The 26,143-nt window shown below is 46.1% G+C and overlaps 1 protein-coding gene and 1 pseudogene across 24 annotated transcripts in view; one reads left to right on the top strand and one right to left on the bottom strand.

The window, feature by feature from the left end:
• Window positions 1-13,803: 13,803 nt before the first annotated feature.
• LOC110347012 (uncharacterized) overlaps window positions 13,804-26,143 on the bottom strand; it is a 66,886-nt gene continuing 54,546 nt past the window's right edge. For 13 of the 24 annotated variants that reach the window (XR_015448196.1, XR_015448203.1, XR_015448202.1 and 10 more), the window contains 4 exons: window positions 26,052-26,107; window positions 20,816-20,977; window positions 16,739-16,887; window positions 15,979-16,063 (listed from right to left, as the gene is read on the bottom strand). Coding sequence is in view for 5 of the 24 variants with exons in the window: in XM_021249309.2 (XP_021104968.2) it covers window positions 14,429-14,671; window positions 16,739-16,887; window positions 17,475-17,526 (444 nt within the window). In the remaining 19 variants the exon portion in view is untranslated. The other 11 variants (XR_015448201.1, XR_015448205.1, XR_015448209.1 and 8 more) reach the window with 7 other exon arrangements.
• LOC101722088 (ubiquitin-conjugating enzyme E2 E1 pseudogene) lies at window positions 23,001-23,638 on the top strand (annotated as a pseudogene).

Genomic DNA, 26,143 nt, shown 5'->3' with positions numbered 1-26,143 from the left:
AACTCCAGTGAAGTCTTCGGTTTCTATTTGATCTCCAAGTCTTCACAAACTCTAACAAGCACCTCTCCCTCCAGACTCTGGGCTTGTTCCAAATCCTCTGTGTTTCTTCTCTGATTCCCCATAAGATATATCTACTCCCATTGGACATGTCTCTGCTCTCTTACAGAAGTTGTAGAGACGTCGGCGAGGGACAAAGGGCCTGTGAAAGCAGGCAGAGACTGGAAGAGAAATCCCTGACACTGGAAAAACATCAAGGGCCTCATCAGAGTGAGATGGGGACCCTGTGCGGGCCCGAGGGTCTCTTTGGCTCCTCTGGTCAGATAAAGAGAGCAAGAGCATGAGTCTCTCCGGGGAAGCTCTCCAAGGGCTTGATGGATATTTTCACAGTCTACTGGGTTTTCCTCCAGGTGGGAACTGCTGGTGTGGATGGATCAAATCCACCTGAGCCATGCCTGGGTAAGGAGTGCAATCCAAGTGTCTTTGTGAGGCACAAGCTAGGACAGGATTTCCCTTCCTTTTCTCTCTTTGGCTAAATCTTTCTCAGGCTCTCTGCATTGTAGACTATGCAAGACTATGTATTTCTCTGCAACTTCCAAAGCTTATATGCTTTCTTATAAGACTATCAGGCAGACTTTCTGAAATAAGTTTTATTGAGTTTATTGGTACAGTGAGATATACCTTATGATCACATTCATCATTGAAAATTTGTACCTGTACATGGTATGGTATATCTTGATTCTCATCAAGGAAACAGTTTCTAACTGGTTCGATTAATAACAGAACTCATTGCCTACCATCCACTGAGGCTTGCACTGCTGTGTTTGAGCGAAGTGTGAAAGACCATTTACCAGGAGGTATTTTAGAGCAGACATCTGTTAAACATGTAGTTCTGCTCCGTGGTTTCCTTTTAAGGCCTCAAATTTTTCATCCATTTTCCTCCCTCTGTAGGACAACCTCCATACACTCATTCTCCTCGAGATATTATTTAAATTCCCTCTCCAACCTCTTTGTCCAAAGCAAAGCTCCGACAGAGGATCCAGGTAGGGGCGAATGCCACATCCCTGGGACTTCCAGAAGTCTTATTTATTCAAGTCTGTCCTATGGCCTTAACTCCAATTCTTCAGTCTATTCCTCCCTCAAACATTATCCTTTCTTGTTCCTGGGTATCTGGGCTTTGGCCTCACATCCAAGTGAAACAAGGCCTCTCAGTGCTGGTGAGAGCCCCTGAGATGGATGTGAGATCCAGCTGTCCAGCTGTGCCAAGTAGGTCCGGGAGCTCCAGTTCTCTATGGCTTACTTTCTTCTTCATCTCTGACATTGAAAACTTTGATTTGAACGTTTCTAAAGTAAATGGTACAATTACATAGTTTGTCTATATGTCTATGTATCACCTAGCTATTCTATTCCTTTAAAATCCCATTATGAAGAAAATGCCACTCTGGATCCAACCACACATCTCCCAGCACGGATGGGGACTAGCACAAGCCCTGGGGGGCATGCATCCCTCCTTTCAGAGAACTCAGTCACTGTCTGTCCTTAGCATCCTGCTTCAGAGGGTTAAAGTGGCATAAGGAGGCCTCGATCTTGTACCTTTGATCCAAAACTCAGTCATATTTTCTGAAAACAAAGCGTTTCCACAGTTTCCTGTTTCTTGGTTCTAAGAAGACATGTCTAACGCCTCTGTGTGGTAACCTCCAGTTTGTCAGGGACTGAGTGACTCACAAATGTCCTTCACCTCAGGAAGGACAGGAGCAGGGCAGAGATGCTCAATGTCTCAATACCCCTGGGGCTCTCAGTAGTGTGTGGACAAAGGACAGGTGTCTGGGGAGGCAGGATATGTGAAGGGGGAAAGACCGTGTGTGAGGAGTGGTAGGTGTTAAGCAAGTGGTGGAAGACATAAACATGTCGTTCTAGTGCTTCAGCAAAAGTAGATCCCGTAAGTCCAGAGTGGGTACTATGCTAGATAACAGCAGAAAAGAACTCTGGATTGGAAAGATAAAAGGGGTGAGGCGAGAAATCTTAATAAGACAGTCTGAGAAGTCCACTGAGACTTCTCAGCACGAGAGCTGTGTTTGAGTACTGTTTTATCACAGTTTTATTCGCAGACCATGGAAGGTGGGTGTAGAGTGGAGATCAATCCTGTCTTAGCTCATGGAGTATTGGTTGGCTGTCAGTTGTTCCATCGACTTAGGAGGATGGTGGAGAGCAGTCTTTTACCTGATGATGTAGGGCAGCCTGAATTTAGGGGAGGATCAGAGTTGAGAGTAGGAGGAAATTGATAAACCAAAAACAACAGTAGGCATGTGTCCTGGGCACATGGTCATGGGCAGAAATAGACAGCGATGAAAGAAGTTGAGTGCTCAGGAGGGGAAAGCAGAAGTCACTGGGCAAAGCTGGAGAGGAAAGCGGGGTCTTTGGGCAGTGCTCAGACAGCCACTAATTTCACAGGGTAACCCAGTGTCCTGAGTCCTGCCCTCCAAGGTGCTCAGAGCCTTGCCCACCTCCAAGATGTCCTGAGCCACATCCACCCGCTCCCTACCCACCTGTGCATTGCCCTCCGATGCTGTGCATCGCCAGCAGAGGTGTCCGCCCAAGTGCAAGTAACAGACTAGGATTCATCAGAACCATGAAACTGCAAGGTCCAAACTGTATCATCCTGCCTTCAGCTGGGGTGACAGCCCACCTCTTTTCTCACCTCAATCCTCGCTCCTCATTCGCAGGTGGCAGATGAAAGGCTTCCCTCCTGCAGCTGATAACACAGTATTAGAAGATGAGCACCAAGTTCGTGATCTGATCTCACCCTGCCCTTTGTGTGTCTGTCTGTGATCGAGCTGGTGGTTCATAGCCTGTGAGCCCAGGTGTCTGTTCTTCTTCTCCAACAAAGCACAGGTGTCTTGGTCTTAATAGGAGTATTCAGTGATTAGGAGAGAAATTATCTTAATTTAATCTGACTCCAAACATCAATGCTAGAGATGTTGCATAGTGTTTAGGTACTTGCTGTAAATGTGAGAGAGAGAGAGAGAGAGAGAGAGGGAGACACTAGCATGGCATGTGAAGTACATTAAGGTCCATCCCTACAATCCCTAGACAAAGCCCAACTTCAAAAGTGCAGCACAGGGATTTATTTCTTCTCTTCTCATATCCCCACACTCCACTGCAGGGCCTAGGATCACGTGAGTAGAATACATCTGTCCCTGTGTTCCTCTGCCCTACCCCCCACACCCATATTCCTTCCAGAGGAAATAGAACTGTTATTCACCAGAAAGCTGTAAAACTGGAGCTTTCAGTGCAAAGAGGGAGTTTGGCAAGTCTTTTCAGGAGCTGGATGTGACATAGGGATGCCAGGAAATGGTGGGGAACCCTGTTTGGTTTCCTCCTTCCCAGGTTGAGCCCAGGATTAAACAAACAAACAAAAAACCTGCCCAGGGCTTCTTCACATCCCTTGGGTCTCTGAGGACTAAACAGGCTGAAGACAGGCAGATAAGTGGGAAGACTCTGCTGTAGGGGAGAAAAAACCTCCAGAGGGACCATCAATAGCTTCATTTAGACAGAAAACAACTGTGCAGCGTTACAGGCTGGGGTAGGATGCAGCAAGGAAGGACAGATGACTACAATCGTAGAGCTATGTAAATAGACGTCCAAAACACACTGGAAAATTAGACAAAGCAGGACAGGCAGCTAGCAGGAAAAACAAGAGGAGATGCACCTTAAAGTCAGAAGTGCTGAAAGAAGATTCAGCAAAGGAAGATCATGGCCCAAATCCACCTGCCTCCTGCTTGTCCCAATAAGATGTGATGGGAGTTCAGCCACTCCTGTCCTTCTGCTGTCTACGACTGCATTTCCCTACAGTGGAAGAACTGAAATGTTGGGAAGCTGACATTAACATGATAAGTCTAAATTCTCTATTATCTGGACCTTGAAAATAAAACTTGATTGAACACTATTCTATATGGACAGTGGCCTTTGAGATGGGTGAGATTAAAGGTTCTGGTAAGCAAAACAAAGTTCTGGGTCACTCAGTGGAATTTGATAAAGGTGAGGTGAGAACCTGGTGTTCACATTCCCAGTATTTTTTTAACTTCATTTTGAATATTTCTTACCTGATGATTATGCTTTGGGCTCCAAGTCAAAGCATGATGAGATGTCCAAAGCATGACGAGCACCAGGCCAAGGTTTCCTACTGACTTGTAACACAAAATGGGCCACCACAAGAGACACAGATTACCAGTGAAAGGGAATGATCAAGCTGCAATTTAGTAGGGAAGGTACAGAAGTCTAGGAAGGCTCCCAAAAGGCACTGAGTGAGAAGGAATACCACAGCCGCCCACACAGGAGTGGTCTCTGCGTGGAATATATTCCAGTCTCTCTTCAAATCAGACTCTGCTTCGAGATTTTTTAGTACATGTTCGCAGTACATATTTACGTTCTTCTAGAGATGGGTGCATGTGCCTAACATATCTTGACCCTTTCCTTCCCCTTTCCCTCCCCACCCACTTCTCTCCCTCCATCCCTAGCCCCTTTCCCCATTTGCATTGTTACTGTTTCATTTTTCAGTTTATGCTTGCAACACATGATAGTTACAGCCGTTGCCGGTTGTTGGTACATGTACGTGACGCATCTTAAACCCTTTTATATTCCCTGCCCTTCTCCCCTTATCCTCCATCCCTTTGTCCCCTGCCCATTTGGAAAACATTGCTCTTCCTGTTTCCTTTTATCAGTCTTTTATTTTGGTCTTTATTTGTACTTTGCATTATGCAAATAAGAACCCTATAGTATTTAAGTTTGTGTGTCTGATTTATTTCACTTAACATTATGTTTTCAAGATGTACCCATTTCTCTACATATATCTCAAGTTTATTCTTCTTCGTAGCATTCTATTATGTGTAGACACCACATTTTCTTTATCCATTTATCCGTTGATGCTCTTACAGGCTGCCTTCAAGGTTTAGCTATTATGAATTGTGCATACACTGGTATGCATGTATCACTGAAATATGATGCCGTTAGCTCTCGTGGGAAGATAACTAGAAGAGAAATATCTGGGTCAAATGGAATTTCTATTTTTAGTTTTCTGAGAAATCTCCATACTGATTTCCATAATGATTCTATTGGTTTACATTTTCTCCAAAAACCTAGAATGATTCCTTTTTTACTGAAGCCACACTAGCATTTGTTATTATTTTATTTCTTGATGATTGCCCTTCTTTCTGGCATAAGATGAAATCTTAGTGTTGCTTTAATTTGTATTTCTCTAATGTCCAGAGACGTTGAGTATGTTTTTATATTTATTGGCTATTTGTGCCCCTTCTTCTGAGAAGTATCTATTCATTTCACCTTGCCACTTTTGACTCAGTCTTTTATTGGAGGGTTCTCATGTTTTGAGTTCTTTATGTGTTCTAAATATTAATTCTCTGTCTAGGAATTAACTTTTTTTTTCATTTGTAAGTAGTCTTTTCACTTGTTGATTGTTTCCTTTGCTGTATAGAAGCTTTTTAGCTTGATATAATCCTATTTGTTGATTCTTGCTGTTATTTCTTGTGCAATTGGAGATCTGTTCAGGTGTCCTTGCCTCCACCTGTGACTTTGAGAGTTTTACCTATTTCATTTTCCAGTAGGTTATTTCTATTCTAATATTTAGATTTTTGATTGACTTTTATTTTAGTTTAGTACATGGTGAGAGATTTGGGGCTAGCTTCAATCTCCATGTGGACAGCCAGTTTTCCCAGCACCATTTGCTAAAGAGGCTGTCTTTCCTCCAATGTATGTCTTTGGATCATTTGTCTAAAATCAAATAGCTGAATGTATCTGGGGGTGTTTCTACATCCTCTGTTCTAGTCCATTGATCCTCAGATCTGTTTTTGTGCCGATACCATGGTGTTTTATCACTGTAGCTTTGTGGTATATCTTGAAGTCAGATGCCCACTGCTTGCTCTTGTTACCCAAGACTGCTTTTGCTGTTCTAGATCTCTTCTGGTTCCATATGAATTTTAGGATTGTTTTCTCTAGTTTGTGAGGAAAGTAGGCATTTTACTGAGATTACATTAAATCTATACATCTGTCTGACTCTTTTGACAATACTGTATTCGTTCTGCCTATCCAAGAACAGGGGATATCTTTCCATTCCCTGATGCCCTTATCAATCTTCTTTTTCAAAGCACTACAGGCTTTAACTGTAGAGGGCTTTCACTTTCTTGGTTAGGTTGATTCTCAGGTATTTAATATTTCTTATTGCTATTGTGAATAGTTTTGCTTTCCTAATTTTTTCTCAGTGTGTTCATTCCTGAATGAATGGTAGCAGGAATGTTACTGATTTTTGTGTGATTTTGTATCCTCCCACATTGCTGAATTTGGTTATTATTCTAGGAGTCTTTTGGTGGAATTTTTTGTGGGGGGGGGTTATTTGTTCTGCAAATAATGATAATTTGACCTGTTCCTCTCCTATATTCATCCTTTTTATTTTTCTCTCTTGCCTGATTGCTCTAGCTCATATTTTGAGTACCATGTCGAACAGAATGGTGATAGTGGGCATCCTTGTCTTGTTGCTGATTTTAGAAGCAAACCTTCCAGTATGCTGGTATTTAATATGATGTTAACCATTAGTTTGTCATAAATGCCTTTAATCAGATTCAGGCAAACTATTTCTATGCCTATTTTCTACAGAGTTTTATCATATATGGGTGCTGGATTTTGTCAAAAGCTTTTTCTGCACCTATTGGTAAACTCATGCAGTTCTTGTCCTTGTTTCTGTTTATGAAGTGTACCACATCTATTGATTTGCATATATTGGACCATTCTTGTAACCCTGGAATGAAACCTACTTGGTCATGATGTTTGATCTCTCTGATGATGTGGTGCATTCTGTCAATATCTTATTGAGGATTTTTGGATCTATGTTCATTATGGAGATTGGCATCTAGTTTTCTTTTTTAGTTGAGTCTTCTCTGGTTTTGAGATCAGAATCATGCTGGCTTGCAGAAATGAATTTGGAAGCAATCTTTTCTTTTCAACTTTATTGAAGAGTTTGAAGAGTACTGGTGTTATAACATCGTTAAAAGTCTTGTAGAATTCAGTAATTAATCTATCAGATCCTAGGCTTTTCTTTTTGATAGGTTTTTTAAAGTATAGCCTCAATTCAATTGCTTGTTATTGGATTGTTCAGAATATTTACACCTTCTTGGTTAAGTTTTGGTAATTTGTATGAGCCTAGGAATCTGTCCATTTATTCAAGATTTTCCAATTTCTAGGGATATAGTCTTTCACAGTAGCTACTACCTTCAGAATTTTGTCAGCATCCCTTGTGATTTCACCTTTTTCACTTCTATTCACACTTACGTGTCTTTTTTACTCTTCCTTTCGGTGAGTTTGGCTAAGGATTTATCTATTTTGGTTATTCTTTCAAACAACCAGTTCTTCAGTGTATCCAGTATTCTCCTGTCCTCAAATCTCTTTTCTTCGTGCTATCTGCAGCTGTTTTTCCTTTTACTTCAAAGATCACCTTCCAGATACTTTCTACATCCTTTCTTCTAACTCCAGGCAGTTTGGGAATGTTCCATTCAAAAGACACCGTCAGGCGCCAGCCCCTGGGAAGGGCAGGCTGAGCACACACTGCCATCAGTGAAACAGCCCAGTGCAGATACACCTTGTTGGAAACCATGTTCTGTGGAAGCCCCTGTAGGGCCTAGGGAGGAAATTCAATCAGAATGTCTTAGCATTGATATAAAGGAAGGGGTGGAGAGAAGATGCTTTTCCCTTTGGGATATTTTTGGGAATAATTTCCTTCACTGATATTGTTTCATTCTAAAGTGCTTTCTTCTTTCAGTTTATCTTTAATCTAGGGAAAATATCCTACAAGCAGCAGCAGTGACAATGCAAAGTCCCCTGCCAGCTGCCTCCCCAGGTCTTAGAGGCTTGTTCCCTCAAAGTGCCTGAGCATTGTCGCCCACCTTCCAGCCAGCAGAAGTGCCCCCTGCTAAGTATCACCCTTGAAAACAAGAATGTCCACCAAGGCAAAATTGACCCTCAGAGGCCACCACCCCCACCTGGACATGGAGGTACCTCATCCCTCTGCCAATCATTTTGTTATTTCCAGCAACAGCAAGAACGCTACACGATCAAGAAAATGCTACCTGAGTTCCAGAAGATACTGCCATAGTCTTCTTCCAAGAGACAGCATGGTGTAGTCACAAGTGCCAAGTTTTCCGACCTTCCACCTCTGGTCCAAACATGCAAATATTCTCAGCTGTTGCCTCCTCTGTCACACTGCCTCCTGGTGGTTATGTGACATCACTACAGACCACAGAACTTGCTCAGCTCTGTCCCCATGGGATTCAACAACTGTACCAAGGTTTCCAGAAATAACCATGGCTAAAAACTTAACACAAATATTTAACTCCATAGAAAATGTGCCCAATTATTTACCTTACAACTCCAAACTCTTTGCTGAAGGCAACGAGTTCCTCTTTTTGACCCCCACAAACCCTAAGAAAGCTCACCCCTCCGTTCAGACTCTCAGTTTATCCCAAGACCTTGACATTTACTACCTGACTTCTGCTGATGGGCCTTGTCTCTGCCCTGTTGCTGGGTATAGGGGAAGTTCACAGAGGGAGAAAAGAGCCTGTGACAGGAGGCATAGATTGTGAGGAAATCCTTGAAATGACTCTGGAGTCAGGCAGGGGCCACATGATTGTAGGATGTGGATCCCCTTCACACAACAGGGTGTCCTTTTCCTTTCTGGCCAGATGAAGAGAAAAAAAACAGTCTCTAGGGAAGCATTCTCCGTGGACTGATGGATGTTTTCACCATCTACTCACTTTTCCTCCAGCTAGAAGCTGGTAGTGTGGACGGATCAGAGATACCTGAGCTATGCCTAGGAAGGAACACAACATGAGCGTCTTTGTGAGACAGTGCCAGGACAATGTTTCCTTTTCTTTACTTTTTTTTTTTTTTGCTAAATCCTTCTCAAGCTCTCTGCATTGTACTGTACACAATGCATTTTTCTCTGCACTGCATTTTTCTCTCACTGAATGACATATAACTTTATATAAGTAATTTTAATTTATATTAATGATTTTATAAAACTACTGCCTGAGAACCCCCATCCGTCCACTTAACACCACTGCCAAAGTTACTGATGTGTTTCCAGCACCACCTGCTGGGAACTGGTGGTACTGTCAGACCAGAGACACCTGAGCTACACCTAGGTAAGGAGCACCAGGCAAATGCATTTATGAGCTAAGGACTTCAACAAGAGAGGCACACACTTCAGCAAGGTTTCCATCCTGCTACTTAATGTGATTAGGGAACCCTTTTCCTGGCCCCGGGCAAACAATCCTGGAAGTCATGTTAGTCAAAGGAAGTAAAGGGTAAAGTATCTATCCCAGGCAGAACAAACTGCCATAGGCATAGGAAAGGCCCAGAATGAGCGAATCCCCTGTACAACATCTATGGAGGTAGTAACTAACTCCCCAGGAGATTTTCTTTGACCCTCCCACCCCCACCTAGACCTCAACTTGACTTCCACAGCATGTTGATAAAACTTCTGCCTCATCTTCCTACATTTTAGCTCTCTGACTAAACAACCAACCGTAGGCCCACTCCACTCCCACCTGAACACGGTGTCTATGGTGTGCTCCTTCAAATCTTCTGCATCTTGACACCTAGATGGTGTCCACACACACACATACCACAAAGAGGGACAGGAGGGGGAAACAGAAAAAGAGGAGCCTGGCCTCAGGCAGATGCTCAGTGACTGTTAAAATGAGCTTCACTTCATCCCAAAGATTGGAGCTGGAGGAGATGAGTGTTAATATTGAAGTACTTGGGAGACACTGAATGGTGAGATTGCAGTAGGGACTGTGAAGGATGGTGGATGCCTGCCCTGGGCTCCCCAGAGGACATCTCCTCTGAGGCATGAGGAGCTCAGCAAGCCCTTCCTGATTGGGTCCTCCCAAGGACCGGAGGCGCAGCCAAGCAAAGCGCATCTACCTCAGCCACCTTCCTCCTTCTTCCCCACCTCCATCTAGAGAAGCAGCACCAAGTCGCTTCCACACTGAAGTCCAACCAGGGGCTTGGAGCAGTAATATCTCTGCAGGTCTGTGAGCAGTGTGTGGATGGACTCCAGAGCCCCTGGCACCCTGCCTGGGCATCTTGCAGCCTGTGACGTGGCCACGAGAGATGAGGAAGCCAAAGCCCCAGATCACAGATGTGGTTCTCTTAGATTTGGGGCCAGAGCTTAATTTTCCTCATTCCTTGTGCTTAGCTCCTCATTCTGAATTACTGTGCACTGTGCCCAGCTGCGAGTAACAAATGGAGAAAAACGTCTTTACAGGCCTCCCATTCCACATCAGTTCATGAAAGGTCTTCACCAAGATGCCCCTCTGGGGAACAACTAGGACCACACTAATCAGCCTTGTTTGGAGCGTCTTTCCCCAGACACCAGGCCTGTGCTCCATCTCGGTTCAGCCGTGGGGCCAGGACTAGTCAGTCCTCACTGAGGCTTCTCTGAGGCTTCTCCACTACTGCTGCCCTCTGCTGGCTCAGGAAGGTGGCTCCAAGCTCAGCACGCTCCTTCCTTAACTCAGTGCCCTAGGCTTCACTATCAGGGGCTCTTCAATATCCAGGACAGTTAAAATTTTAAGAAGGCAATGACAACTTTCAACAACAGAAATATCAACTTCCTCGCTTCCTAGTCCCTCATCTTCAAGAAGACATTTGCAATACTTCTTATTCAGCTTCTCCTCTCCTCAGACAGCAGACCCCTCCCTTTACCTCTGAGCCTGCTCTGAGCACTCTGAAAGGATGAACCTTGATTTCTGCTTCCTCAAAAAAACCAGAACCTCAGAACATTCCTGAATCTACTCTCTTACTGGGCCTGAGGGTGAAGGAATGTTTTCTACTGGAAAGCAGTGCTTTGTAAGCAACCAGATCCTTAGGAGAGAGCTCTTCACAGCCCTAGGGACAGCGTGGGACCCCACAGAGTGAGGTGGAGTGCAGCTGAATTAGGAGCACCCACTGGCTCACAGACTCCCCTCACTGTCCCTCAGGGAACCCTCTGCCTTCCTCCCAGACGGAAGGATTCTCCCAGCCATGTTATAGGAACTGCCAAAGTAGGGCCACGAACACCGGGGCTCCAGAATATACTGGAGAAAGAGTCTGCAAGACACAGGGAGTAGGATTTCCGCTCTGAGCCAGCACCTTGGCATGAACCAACCCTCTCCAGGGGCCAGCCTGGAGGAGAACATCTCCTGAGCGATCCATTCAGCCAGCCTCTGGATCTGTCCATGCATGAGAAAGATAGCAATCCAAGAAGGCCAGCGCTATGGTAAAAATTTCACATGGTTTTTACTCATTCTCGTGACTCCACTGCTTTCATAGATTAATAGGATTCTCTCAGTTCTGCCTTGATAAATTCATTTGTATCTTAATTATTAATCCATTAATTATTATTTATTGTTTACTTGTATCTTTACTTAATCTTTTCTCTCTAAAGCTGACTGTTAAATTGCTTCTTAGACTATACCTTTTCCAATACAGTGACAACTTACTGAAGAAATACTATGGGCGAGACCTTGAGCTGGATACTGGGGATACAGGCAAAAGTAGAGTAGGACCAGTCAGAGAAGCCCGTGGTCTTCCAGGTTCCCAGGTGGGGAAGAATAGACCCGTGTGCTCACTGGCAAGGCAGGCAGGAGTGAGCTGGGTTGAACGTGCGTGGGGAGTGAGAACAGATCTGGTGGAGGAGCCAGGAGTAGTGAGATGTCAAAGTAAGTCTACGGGGTCATTGAAGGAACCTACATCACGTAAGGATGGGACAGGTATTCCATAGAGAGGAAGAACCCACAGAGCTAACTCAGCTGGCATGGCCTACACTCATTCAGACTTTTATTCTATCACTCCCGAAATGCTTTTTTTTCTTACCTCTATCTCCTCCTAGAACTAGATACAAAGCATCATTCCGGTGGGAGGCAGGAAGACAAAGGAGGGTCCAACTGTTTAACTGCTTCAATACAGCAATTAAAAGTGACAATTGAAATCTTGATCTACGCAGGCATCAAGGCAGTGCTGCCAAACCCAGTGCTGAGATTATTCTTCCAGTTCTTGGGACTCTGTTGGAACAGAGAACCCCAACAACTGGAAAAACCTTCAAATTGGCTCCTTCACCTTAGGGAAGGGACACTGGGGAAGAAAATGGTGAAGGAATCCCCTGGAGCTCAACCTCCCCAGCAAAATTATAAGCCAAAGGCCAAATTTTGTGCTCTGAGAGGCCTCAGAGAATATTCAGCCTTCAAATACTTAAAAGGTGAAGGGGTAGTTTCCAAAGTATGTCTCCCTGGGATTTTAGGTTGAACCAGGCCAAATATCTGAGTCTTGGAAACAGACAGTGAATCATCTTGAAGCCTGTCTCTCTTCTGTGACAGCTGAAAAGAGGCAGCTGTGGTCTCTTTTCTGGAGAAAACTGGCAGCTCCTGGGTCTTGGGGGTCACAGATTCCAGAGTAACCTGGACTGGTAAGGACAGAGTGGGAAAGGGGCTGGGGCTGGGTTTCAGTCCTGAACTGGGAAGATAGGTAGCAAAAGAGGAGGTTGGGAACACTCAGACCATGAATCGAGTGGGCCGCCGGGTGAGACTCTCCTCAACAAGGCTCCGGCTTGTCAGCCAACTGTAGTTTCAGCACTCCCTGAGGCAGCACACACGCTTTAGGTAGGCAGCCTAGCACTGGGATTCACTGGGAAGTGCTGAAAATCTCCTTCAGACATCGAATAACTATACACCTTCTTCCCCTCGGTCACCAGTTCTGCTCAAGAGCTAGACACAGCAGCCAGGCCCCGCCCCGAGCGTCCAGACAGCGGGGCTGGGTCTGCAATCTTCCCATCCCCTACTGCCTCCTGCTGACCAGATGACTTCCCGTGAGGACTAAGTCCTACAGTTGCAAGAATCCATGTCATGACAACTGCTTTAAAGTCTTGAAGAAAAAGGCTAGGTTAGAGTGGAACGGTGTCTGAAACAAGTAAGGCACAGCTGTACTCTGCCGCCGGCAACCAGCTGCACTTCCATAGCCGCCGTGCTCTGGGGCTTTGTCCCCGTTCTCCCCTAGGAGCCAGCAGCACTTTCCACACATGTCTCCCTGCACTCTCTGGCCCTCCACTCGAAGCACTGAGCAGCTCCCCTGTGCCAGCCACAGCCTGGCCGGCCCGCCCTGCAGATCAGTGTGCCTCCTTAAAGCAGGCCTGGCCCTGGGCCTGACCCACAGTGAGTGCCCATTAGTTACTGACTGCCCCGTAATGGAACACACAAGCCCCTGTGTTAAGAAGACACGGGCCTCAAATGTAAAACTGAAAATCCTACAGCTTTCTCACAGCCTGTACCTCCAGCATGACGGAGGCCGCAGAGCCCTGGCTCTTCTATGCCTCCCAAGATGGGCCTCTTCAGGCTCAGAGTTCAGGCCTCTGCCCCAAAGTCTAGCCTCCTTTGTGCCCTGAAGTCCACACTTCGTGCTGGCTGAACCCCAACCCTGATGGCCCCACCTGGGCCCACATTCTAACCTTCCTGCTTGCGACACCTCCCCTGAGAAAGGGGGGCACTCTGTGGGACTGTCAGCGGACTGCAGCAAGCTCCCCTGGTAGTGTGAGCCCCATAGGAAGCACAGAGAGGGGGAAATCCCAATGTTCCAATTTCCAGAAACTCCTCCATCCCTTCAGGTAGCCTCCTGACTGCCCCTGGTGGCTCTTCCAAGCACTGCTCCCCTGCAGTACCCATTTCCCCTCTGGGGCATTCTCTTCCCAGCCAGTGACCACAGCCAGATGCATACAGGAACAACTGGATTTATTAGGAGTGGGAAGTTAAAAGTAACAGCAACACAAAGGGTTGGGAGCTTCTGGCTTAGGGTCAAGAGGTAAAGTCATCTGTCTTTACCAATAAAAAATTGGTGATTTGAAATAGATTTCACTACACTAACTAAATAGTAAGGCAAAGAAGGAAGTCGGAGTAATTTTCCACTCATTTAAGGCAGTTAGTTTAATGCCTTTGGCTTCTCAAAAGCTTGGAAAAACTTGGAGTAAGTCAGGAGGCATCGTTGAAAGAATCTGCCCTCATTCTAATGTTCTTCTCAGACCTGCAGAAGCACCTGGAAGAGCAGCCTGTCCTGGCCACGGTGAATATAGTTCACAGGGCTCCAGGGGAGGGAGGCCTCGGAGAATAGCACTCATCTGTTCTCTGCTGGGTGCTAGAGGATGAGGCTCAGAGTGATCTGTTGATCCGCAACAAGACACCTTGAGTGGAGGTGTCACTCTCCTTGGGCCAGCTGAGAGGTAGGTTTTCCTAGGCTGTGTTCTTCTTTGTGACTGTTGGAAGGAGGGTGTAGAGCATTGGCAGGGAGGGAGAGGGCTTGGCACCTTCAGGTCCAGGTGGAGGGTGTGGTGGCTTCGGATGATTCACTTCTGCTTTGGGAGACACTCCTGTTGGCATGGAGGATGCTGCACAGGAGGGCACTTCTGCTGGCTGGAGGGTGCAGGGCACGGCGCGGGCACCTTGGGGGGACAGGGCTCAGGCACCTTGGGGGGGCAGGGCTCAGGCACCTTGGGGGGGCAGGGCTCCAGGACCTGAGGAGGGGGTGGGCAGGGAAGTTTGCATTGTTGCTGCTGCTGATAGGACATCTTCCCTGGACTGGTGAAAGCCTGCACAAAACAGGAGACAAACATTTTTAACCTGGTGAGCAGAGCATCCAACCTCTCTAGGAAGGACTTCTGCCTCTACCTACTTTGGTTTTAATTCTCAGAGACTCTGCCCCTCCCATCATTCTCATTGCCATGATGACCAGACCCAGAATGCCACTGTGGCTGACAACAAAATAGTCACCTTGTGGCTGTCCACATATAAACCTCACCCAGAGAACTAGAGCACAACCTGAATTCTGTCTTCTAAGAAGAACATGCTCACGGTGGATCAAATGAGAAGAATGATGGGAATGGCCTGAACTAAAATACTATGCCAGGAATGATAGTAGAAAGAGGCTAGGAATCCTCATTCTGGGAAGGAAAAGTTGGAGAGGCCATAATGCAGTTTGCGTTCTCTACAAGGGCTGCCTCTTATGGGGAGCAAGACCAAACAGTGGTCTGCAGGGAGAACAGGCAGCCTGGGAGAGTGTTAGGAAAGAGGTCCCTCCCATCCTGGACTGTCCAGCAGGGGACATCAGTGCAGGGAATGCTCTCCCAGGCCCTACAAAGTCTCACTTAGGTGATAATTGAACAGTGATTCTAACACAGTGGGACTTCCCCTCTGTCAGGCAGAATTTTCCATCTTTGAGTCTGTAGGCCTGGAAGTGATAGAGGCATTTTTATCCCCTGCTCTCTTTCTGTTCTCTACGTCCACCATCACACTCTCTGGACAAAATTATGGTGACTCCCAGCAGTGAGTATATATGTGCCCGTGGTGCCAGCCAAATAGTCAGAAATAAGGGCCAAAGATGCCATCCACAGGGGCCAGCCACTATTTGTTTAAGTGCCAAGAGCACAGCTCAGCATTTCTGCAATCACATGTTTGATGCCACATCATGCTGGGGACAAGGGGAAGAAGCTCTGCCAAATAAAGATCATCACCATCACAGTAACAAGGAAATAAGAGGGATGGACAGGGAGCTATGAGAGAAACACCTCAGGTCCAGTTTTGCCGTAAAGTGGTTCTATGAGCCAAGAGTTACATTTACCCATAGGTCACTTCTGTCACAATGAAAACCTCTCACTTGGTTTGCTCACCTGCCTCCCTTTTGCCAACTCTACTTCTGCAGTCGTTTTCCTGTTAACTCTGAGTTTTCTCACCTCTGTCTCTGTGTCCCCACCACCACCATCACTGTCCCCACTCTGCTTCTATGAATCTACTACTTCCACAAACTCTACTTCGTTAAAATCTCTCTATTGTGAAAAGAAGGATGCCAGCCCACAGGCCATTGCCGGGGCCCTCACCCCAGAGGAGCAGAGCCCTCTTACCTCCTTCTCCTTCTGCTCCAGGACTCTGAGATCCAAGTGACATAAATGAGGCCACCCTGGGGTCCTTTTATCCTAGAGAACAGCCTGGCAAGGAGGAAACGGGGATTTCCTACCAGATTGCTCACTCAGATGTATCTCACTGCTTTCCTGAAATCAGTTGTCAAACTCCTACTCTGCATTTAAAATTCCAGTTTGGCAGCTCTCCCATGACTAGCCGTATGTTCATCACCCTGAAGGGTTTCCTCCAGGATGTGAGAGTAGGATACTCTTGTAACTTTTCTCAATCCCCCCAGAACCATCAGCGATCAGAGCGGATGGCTGTGGGAGAAACAAGGAAAAGAGCCTAGGGTCCTGGTCCCCAGGAATCAACACTGGGTTTTAGCTCCATTCCCTCCCTCTCCCTCTTTCTCTTCTCCCCCTTTGCACCCTACTTTTGTACATCATCTCATGCTTAATAATCAGGAGCCTTCCCAGGCCCTGTAGGTAGTATACCATCCATCTCCAGGGTATTCCAGGCCTTAGAGATTTTTAAAGAGAGGAACAATAGTCATTTTTATCAGGTTTTAGTTCAGCCAGAGGTAAATCAGCTGTCAGTCCCTCTGTATATGCTGATTACTATTCCAGACAAAATCCTTGCTTTCCAGGTATTTTTAGAACAATATGGAGAACAGAATATAAGCCTAGAATATATAAAGAGTGAGTAATGTAATCTAAGGGACTCTCCAGTATTTATAGTTGCAGAATGTTACTTTTCAGCACCTCGAAACACTTGAAAAAACCAGGCTGTGCTCCAAAAATCAAGTCTGGCTCCTCCCTGGTGGTAATAACCGTCGCATTTCCTCTGGAAGGTCCTTCTGCAGGTGATGAGAACCTTCTACTTCCGAGGCCTTCGGGAGAGTTGGGCGGGCCTGAAGAGACAAGAAGGAGGTTCTTGGAGGGTCTGGGTGTCTTGGTTGGGACTAAGACCCTTTCTGCTCTCCTACCCTCTTCTCCAGGTGTTTTAGGCAGAATCAAAAGCTCACAGACAGCACCAAACCATTTTGCCTATGAAGCTTATATTTGGTGTCAGGAATTCATTCAGATTGCTTTGGAAATAGTCATGGTACCAGGCAGTGGTCCAGGAGGGAGGACAGGGATGCAACAGAAACACAGCCCCTGTCTCTGAACTCACAGTGCAGTAGGGAGAGAAGATATGCAAACGCACAATAAGATGCAACATATACAGAGAAGTAAGATTACTCTCAGGGTGCTAGAGAAGCTCAAAACAAAAGAACAAACCCCAATCTGGGGCACAGGATTCTTTCTGGAGCAGATTTGCCATGAGGCAAGCGTGAACAAACTTAGCCATTGTGGCCCTTGGACGTGGCACTTCCACCACCTATGCCTTCCCTTCAGGACAGCAGTCCTTGCAGAGCTGGCCCAGGCTCCAGAGCCAGCCACTGTCCTTCCTCACAGCTCCTCCACTGCCATCTCTGGAGTCACCTGCCCCTCTCACCTCTCTTCCTGCAAGTCTCCCTCTGCAGATCCATGGAGCTGGAGTGACTCATCTCCCAGCTGCTTGACCATGCAATGAAGTGCAAAACTAGCCCTTTGCATTTCCTCGCCAAGCCTTGTTACCCCTCTCTGGAGTGTGGGGAATGGCTTCTTTGCTGAGCTCCTTTCCTTGGACCAATACCAGGGCTTCTGAGCTCTGGGCACCACCACTTCACATCTGCAGAATCAGAGCGTCTCCTTGTGCTGTGCAAACCTCACCGAGTGCGGAAGGATGGGGCAGAAGTTCCTGACCTGCCCTGAGGAAAGGCTTCAGTCAAAAAAATGAATCCACAACTCTGTCACCAGAAACTCTAGACTCCCAAGATTTATGGATAGCTCTTCATCACTGAAATTTGGGAAGAAAATCCAATCTTTAATAAAAGGCCAAAATCTGCAATTAATAGTGAGTGTCAGGCAGAGCTATAGGAAGAAATAAGAGTTTGTTTCTCTAGTTCTCCATGCCATCGGATCATGAGGGAAAGACCAGGGCTCTTTCTGGACCTAATAGCCCCAAATACTAGTGCTTGGACAGTGTCCTTGGGAAAGGACATTTGAATCACTCACAAACATTTTGAACTTTAGTTTTTCTGTCCACTAGGGGTGTATGTGTGTGTGTATGCGGATGTGTGTGTGTGTGATATTTATGTCACAGTAGCCAGAGATTTGTTCAGTTATTCTAGATGCTTTTGTGTAGATATTTTTAACGGGGTAAACATTTAAATCAGTAGAGTTTGAGTAAAGCAGATTTTCCTCCTTAATGTGGGTGTTCCTCATCCAATCATTTGAAAGCCTGTGTAGAAAGGAAGACTGACCTCCCAGCAGATTGTCCTTGGGCCTGAATGTATTGTGGATTCAGCCTGGGAGCCATTCCTTAAAATAAAGAAACAATATATGTATATAATATATATGCATTTGCATTGGTTCTGTTTCTCTGAAGAACCCTAGCTAATACACTTGCTCAAAATATGAAGTGTTTGCCTAGGGATTTGCAGGGAGCCTTGGTCACTGCAGAGAAGCAGCAGTGTGGGTAAGGGGGGGCTGAGAAGCTGGATGACTTGGCTCAGCCTTCGAGAGTCTACTCTCGTGGTAATCTTCCACCTGGGGCTTTAACACTCACGCCAACTGCCCCACCAGAGCCTGAGAGAGTAGGCATGGACTGACCCACACCTGAGCCTTCTGTCTCATTCTGAGCTGTCCTTCCTGCGGAGAAGAGAAGGGAGTGTCTCTCCTCACCAGGTAGTGCCAAAGGAGGGTTTTCTGTACTAAGAAGGAGTCTGACAAGCCTTTCCAGATCTAGAGAGCTACATCTGAAACAAGGAAGTGTAGGTGGGTGTTCTCCCAGCCCCGCCCAAGCTGAATCCACAATAAAAGCATCAGAAATGGAACCTCCTCTGGCTGCTGGGACCCATCCTCTGAGGACAGGTGTACTAGGAAAGGCAGAGGCGTGAAATGGCTCAAATGACAGGGAGAGTCCAGTGTGCCTGCCCAGGGGCCTTTGCAGACTGCATGCAGGTCACTGAAGGTGGACCTGGGCTATTCTCCAAGGGTTTGGTGGGAATTGGAAGAGTTAATGATGGCGAAGATAGATGAGTTAATGAGTAGATGTGCAAGTGTCTTATGAATAGAACTTATAAAATGCTTTTCTCTGATAAATTACAGGTAATTTACTGAAATTCAATGTTTCAGATGAGAAGAATGTGTGCTATGTCAAGTTTCTTGTCCTAAGTCCCAGAGCAGATATGTGGCAAGTCAAACTAGATGCTGAATGTCCCCATTTTCAGTGCAGGTCTCTTTCATTCTCTTAGTTTAGATGACAGAACATGACAAACAAGAATGTGGGCTTGAGTAGGATCAGTAAATCAACAGATTAACACTGAAAATCTGCGATTGTGGGCTACCATTCCCGTATCCTGGGAAGCGGGATGGTCAGCTGCGAGGCCCTTCCTTACAGCCTGCTTGAGGTGGGGCAGGAGGTAGATTTAATACCCTCATCAACTGTGAGCTCACCCTACCTGGAGAACAAGACAAGCAGAGCAGGATGTGGAGAATGGAATCACAACTGGCAAAGGAAGAGACAGAGCTGGAGAAATGCCCTTTCCTTAGGGCAGAGCCAGAGCCTGCTGGAGGAGCTCTGAGGAGACTGAGATCAGGCTCCTTCGATGGAAAGAAGATAAATGCATCCAGATTAAGAGGCTCACAGGCTGGGAAGGTCACTGAGGAGATGAATCAGGGTTGGGGAGGCTTCCTCTGTCCTCCCTCGGTCCTATGGAAGACATTTCTGACTACATCAAATGTGAATTTCTGGAATATTTCTCCTGAAAGTTTCTCACAAACACATGCCTCATTTCTGCTCTTCAAGTGACTGACTGATAGCAGGCACCCTTTCAGACACTGGCAGGAAGGTATTTTGTGCTCTTCATCCCCAGGTTGAGCAGCACCCTTTACTGCCCCTGTACAAGCACACCATGGTACGGTTTGGTGTCGTTTACCTCTGGACTAGCAATGGAGCTCACCCTCGGTACCTGCTTCACTATCGCACTCATGCATTTCATTCTTGTCAGCTTGGGCTGTGGTCACTGTTATCCCCGTTTAAAGGAGAAGCCAGCCGGGCTCACTCTGGCCTTGGTCTCCGGCCTCTTAACTCCACACTGGTACACTGATCCTGGGCCTGCTCCTCCTCTCCCCTGAACTGAGAACTGTGAGACCTAACTAACTCCATTTTAAAGTTTGACTCCATCTTAAAATAAGACAGTGAAGTGGCCTTGACATAAATTCCACTTCACTGAAGTCAACTATTCCCCTAGTCTCCTTTGTGCCCATAAACTAATGATAAAATGTCCTTGCTGTGGGACAACAGATAAAAAAAAAGAGACACAGCTCCTAACTCAATCCTCTGTCTGCCCAGAAAACAGATGCTCCCGGGCCCATTATCTATAGAACATTCTGTCAATGTGCTGATTGTTCCTTTTTCCCATAAACTCTACATGTAGCCACCCCTCAACCCTCCCAATGTGCACCCCATGCTTGCTAAATATCAACCAATCATGTAACTGCTAAATGGAACATCCCCAAACCTTGCGGTAGCCACAATAAAAACCTTGCTGGTTTGGAATTCGGGGCTCTCAATCCTGATCCGCTGTGTCAGTGACGGTTGAGTGCCCCTGCTCGAGCTTGAATAAACGACCCTCGTGTGTTTACATTGGAATCGGCTCCCTGGTGGTCTTTGGGGACTTCGCGATCTGGGCACAACAGAACCACACGGATGGCAGGGCACAGGGCGAATCACAGTCCGGGAGCGGTCACCTGAGGCCAGAGAGGAGGTCGCCCACAGTCCCAGGGGATTTCCTCAGTTGGAGGCTCTTGCCAGCTCTGGGTGCTGTGGACTTCAGAGCTGTGCTAGAAAGTTTGCTGGGGAAGTCATCCCTCAGGATGATGGCAGGCATGTGGTGATTTAACTGAGAAGCTCTAATGACAAAATAAAACACACAAAAGTATACCTTTCATTTCTTACAGATTCTCTTCAACCAAGGGTAACAGCAGCAGCAACACCAAGCCCCCTGCCAGCCCCCCACCCCAGGCTTCCTGAGCCCTGTCCCCTCAAGGTGCCTGACCTGTGTCCTTCCAAGTTACTCAGGCCCTGTCCTACACCCTACAGCCAGCAAAAGCACCTCCCTATGCAACATCCCTCATGCCAGCAGGAATGCCACCAAAGCAGAAGTGACACCTCTGAGCTACCATCCCTGACCTGTACGTGAGGAGCTGGATCCTCCTCTCTTACCACAAACCCCATTTCCATGAAAAGCATGGAATCACAGACAGCCCAGAATAGACTACTTCTCCCCCAATGCAAGGTGAACCCTGAAACTTCCACAGTTAATCAGCCAGGTCCTTCCCCCTTCCCCATGTAGACAGCAGACTGAACAGCTGTGGCATGTTCTCCATGCTCTCCTTCCAGTCCCAGCCAGCCTGACCCTCGCTAGCTACCGTCACCTGGAGTGGGTAAAATGAGGCCTATTCCTCCACGTCTGTACCCTTTACCCACTGGTCTGCTGTTGGCCTCACTGACAATGTCTATCTCAGGAGTGTTGGAAATATGTCCCCAGACTCAGTTAATCAGGGCAGATAATAAAGCCCTCAAATATCAAGAACTCCTGACAAGGCATTTTACTTCTGCAGAAGGGCACAAGCATGAGGTAGCAGGTGCACTGAGCAGCAGGAACAGGGGTTTTAAACCTAGAATTGGAAGCAGCTGACCTTTTCCCCCATTGGCTGGGTTGAAGATTCACAGTCTATCCTGATTGGCTAGTTTAAGCAGCATAAAGGGTGGGCCTGAGGAGTTTCTGGGTAGGGTTGTTAAGGGCAGGAAGAGCAGAGGGGACAGGGTTTAGGGAGATGGTCCTTGGTATTGATAAGCTATCTCGGTCTGTTTCTCCAGAATTTGAACTGAGCAGACACTTCCCATAATTTCAATGCATTCATGAGGGGCCACATAGGGTGGACTAGAGTCTAACATGGAGACACTCTTGTTTATATCCTTTGATAGAAAAGACAGGCTGCAGTTTCTCACAGGAGGCTGCAGAAGAATCCCACAGACGGAAAAACAAACAACACAACTATATTCCATTTTCTTCAGATTTCAGAGAGCAAGACAGCACTCTCACCAGAGTAGCTGAAGTCGCTTGCCTTCCCTCCACCTCACCTCTTCCTTTGATCTTAGTGCTAGCTAGAATCGTTCCAGGACAGACCACCCTCTCAGTAATCTGCAACCCCAGTCCTGCAAGAATCACGGCCCAGCCTCTCTGCTTGATCCATTAAAACATTATCCTTGAAAACTCATGACTCTTGTTCAGTTAATGTCCAGACTGTTGTAGGTACATAAAGGTAACATTGACCACTGGGGACCAGCAAGAGTTATAGGAAAAGGACTAATGGCTTAGCTAGGGAAACAGAACCCAGGGGAAAAAGGAGGAAGCTCTTCCTTATGAGGACCTCCCTTGGTCTCCAAGCCCAGCTGACCAGTTCCCAAAAGGAGCTCAGCACTGATGCCCTCAGACACACTAGTTACTGGACAGAATGGGAGACATGGGATCTGCAGGGCCCTAAGGAGAGCAGAGGATAGAGCCTGGACAGGAGTACTGCTATCCTGACAAATGCCCTCCGTTTCAGGAGGTCTCATTCTCTGTTTAACCTTTGGTTTCCCAGGAAAAATGACCAAATTACCAAAAATGGAATCAAAAGTCCTCTGCTAAAGTTTCCTTAAAGTCTCCTGTCAGGGGAGAGGCGGGCAGGGGCTGAGGGGGCAGACTGCAGGAGGAGGGGGGTGTGCGAGCTTGTGCGGCTGGGGGAAGCCATTGCCTGTTTAACAGTTGCTGTTGCTGTACTTCTGCTTGTCTCCCAGAGAGAGAGAGACACAGGAGAGGCCAGGCCCAGCCACTGCCGCTGCCGCTGCCCACTGAGAAGCCAGACACAAAGAGAGGGGCTGTTTGCGGGATGGGGTGGGAGGTTTGCCATGTCGGATGACAATTGGAGAGGGCCAGTACCAGCTCCTCCTCATCTTCATCCTCCAACCAGTGAACCGAGAAAGAAACAAACACCCCCAAGAAGAAGGAGAGTAAACTCAGCATGAGCAAAAACTCCAAGCTCCTCTCCACCAGCGCCAAGAGGATTCAGAAGGAACTGGCAGACATCACTCTAGACCCTCCACCTAACTGCAGTGCTGGTCCCAACGGTGACAACATCTATGAGTGGAGATCTACCATGCTCGGGCCTCCGGGATCTGTGTATGAAGGTGGTGTATTCTTCCTGGATATCACTTTTACTCCAGAACATCCCTTCAAACCTCTAAAGGTTACATTTTGGACAAGAATCTATCACTGTAATATTAAGAGTCAAGGAGTTATTTGCTTGGATACACTGAAAGATAATTGGAGTCCAGCACTAACTATTTCTACAGTCCTCCTTCCTATCTGCTCACTTCTTACAGACTGCAATCCCGCCGACCCTTTGGTGGGAAGTATTGCCACTCAGGACACGACCACCAGAGCAGAACATGACAGAATGGCCAGACAGTGGACCAAGAGACATGCTACAGCAACTGGGTTTTCACAGTTCTGACGTTGTCTGTCACAGAAGAGAGCTGCTTATGATTTTGAAGGGGCGGGGGAGGGTGGGAGTTTAGGTAAAGAGTAGCGTATTTCTCTAACAGATATTATTCGGTCTTATTTCCTAAGATTTTGTTGTAACTTAAGGTATCTTGCTACAGTAGACAAAATTGGTAATAGCAACTTTTAAAACTCATTAGTTCTACAATATAGTACAGAGAAGAATGTACATTTTGACATTTGCATTCAATTTCTTGTAGTACATAATTTTTAAGCAGCTTAATTTTGTACAGGTTATACACATGGCCATTTATGTAAAGTCACTGTAGGGTGGCATACTTTTTTGTTTAAAAATTGGAATTTGTTTTTCCTTTCTTGGAAGGGAGCATTGATATTTAACAGAGTTTTTAGAAACTGTCATCATATATATATATATATATGTATATATAAAATATAGACATGTGGCTATAAGTCACCACGTAGGAAATGAGTAGTTAATGTATTTTATTTAAAGGTTTGAAATCAGGACTTGGGAGAAGCAGTAGTGAAATACCCTAAGCTGTTAACTGTAAGGCATGGAATAGGAGTCACTCAGTGGATTGGTTATATGTTGTAGAATTCTTACATATGCATTTATTACTGTGCTAATAAACCATATTAAAAACAACAACAACAAAAAGTCTCCTGTCAGAAGATACTCCCACCCTTTCCAAACCTCAAAAGGCCCCTGAGTCTGTAAGAGAGCACCTTCTCTCTTCAGCCTACCAGATCAGAGGCCTCTCAGATTTTTCAATAAACCTTGGACCGTTGAGTTCACATCTGGCCTCTCCCCGTCTCAGTGGAGAATAAATATTCCCCTGGAATTGTGTTTAAGTTGTTACACCATGCTTTGGCTACAGTAATGAAACAAAAGATTCAAAATAGTATATCACCCATTGTGTATTACATCTAATATTTTGAGTTCCTTCTAGTACAAAAAAAAGTGGCAATTATAATACAAGAATTGCTTTAAAAAAGCAATATAATAATTTAAATTTTTTCCTTGTTGCACTGAAGTTGGTGCCCACAGTGTGTGATGTTTATGACAGCATTTCTTAATTTTTATGGAGTTGCAATATATGTCTGGGTGCCCTGCATTCAAAAGATACAAAACTTCAGGACTCCAGTTGATGTTGTTGGAAATAGCCTCCAGACTCAAATTGTGCCAGAAAGAATGCACTCAGACAGCAAGCAAGAGGACTCTACAAGGCAAAGTTTCGATTTTACTTCTGCAGAAGGGCATGAGTGCCCTCAAACATGAGGCAGCAGGTACACCAAGGGGTGGGGAAAGGGGAGGGTTAAGGCCTAATGCACGGGAAGCAGCTATCCTTCAAATTCCAGAGCCCCTGAAATGACACAGCACCCTGTCAATCATTCCTGTCCATCATACCTAGAGATTCAGGGGAGGCTCCTGGCTGACGTGCATATGCTTTAAGTTCTGAAAGCCCAGGTTATCTGGGGGCTGCTGGGGGCTGTGTTCTGGGTGCAGTGCTTTTTCTTTACCCCAGCACCACTTTTCCATTCACGCCACATTTTTGTCAACACAAACTTGCCCGAGCACAACGTCTCATGATTGTCGATAAATGTAGCTGTTTTCCACTTGCTGCCGAGCGTGCACTTGCAATTCATTGCTTGTTGTACACAAAAAGCCTGGATTACACCCACTAAATTCATCATGTGGTAACAAAGCCACCACCTAAATCCAGACCTGAGGACAAGGAATCCGTCAAGCTCAGGACACATGCCTCCTTCCTCAGACTCCCACCACAAGCACTCTACTCCCTCAGGACTCCAACCCTCCCAGGCTCCAAGGGTGAAACCTTCCCAATCCACTGGTTTCTGTAAGTGCCAAGTGATTCTTCCTAGATCCTTCCAGGAAACAGCAGGGATTAGACAAAAGGCTCTCAGTATCTTCCTTGGGGCCAAGTATACCATCCTTCCCCTTTTCCACCTTCTTTTTTCCTTCTGTGGTAAAAACATTTAATGTGAGATCTATCCCTTAAATTGTAAGTCGATAGTGCGGTATTGTTGACTCTAGTACAGTGTTGTATAGCAGATCTCTAGAACTTACTCATCTTACTTAACAGAAATGTTTTACCTGTTAATTAATAACTATTTCTCCCTCCCTGTATCTATTAGTCACCATCGTTTCAGTCTTGACTTTGTGATTTTATGAAATTTACTATTATAGGTACGTCATAAAGGAGGAAACATGAAATATTTGTTTTCTGCTGTCTTGATCCTTTTACTTTGTATAATTTCAAGGGCCATATGCATTGTTGGATATGCTAGAATTTCCATGTTTCTAAAAGCTGAATAGTATTCCACTGCATGCAGACACCACATTTTCCTTGTCCATTCATCTGACCGTGGGCATCTAGGTTGTTTCTACACCTTACCTACTTAGATCAGTTCTGGTTCTTCCAGCTGCTGATGTCCCAACCCATGCTGCCTCCTGGTGACAAAAGAAGATTATGAAAACAGAGCTCTG

Source organism: Heterocephalus glaber, unplaced genomic scaffold (genome assembly GCF_053883595.1).
Source record: "Heterocephalus glaber isolate CG9 unplaced genomic scaffold, H.glaber_assembly_v1.0 deba00001795, whole genome shotgun sequence".
Taxonomy (NCBI): domain Eukaryota; kingdom Metazoa; phylum Chordata; class Mammalia; order Rodentia; family Bathyergidae; genus Heterocephalus; species Heterocephalus glaber.
Note: the sequence above shows the minus strand (reverse complement) of the source record. Positions and strands in the feature narration are given on the sequence as shown.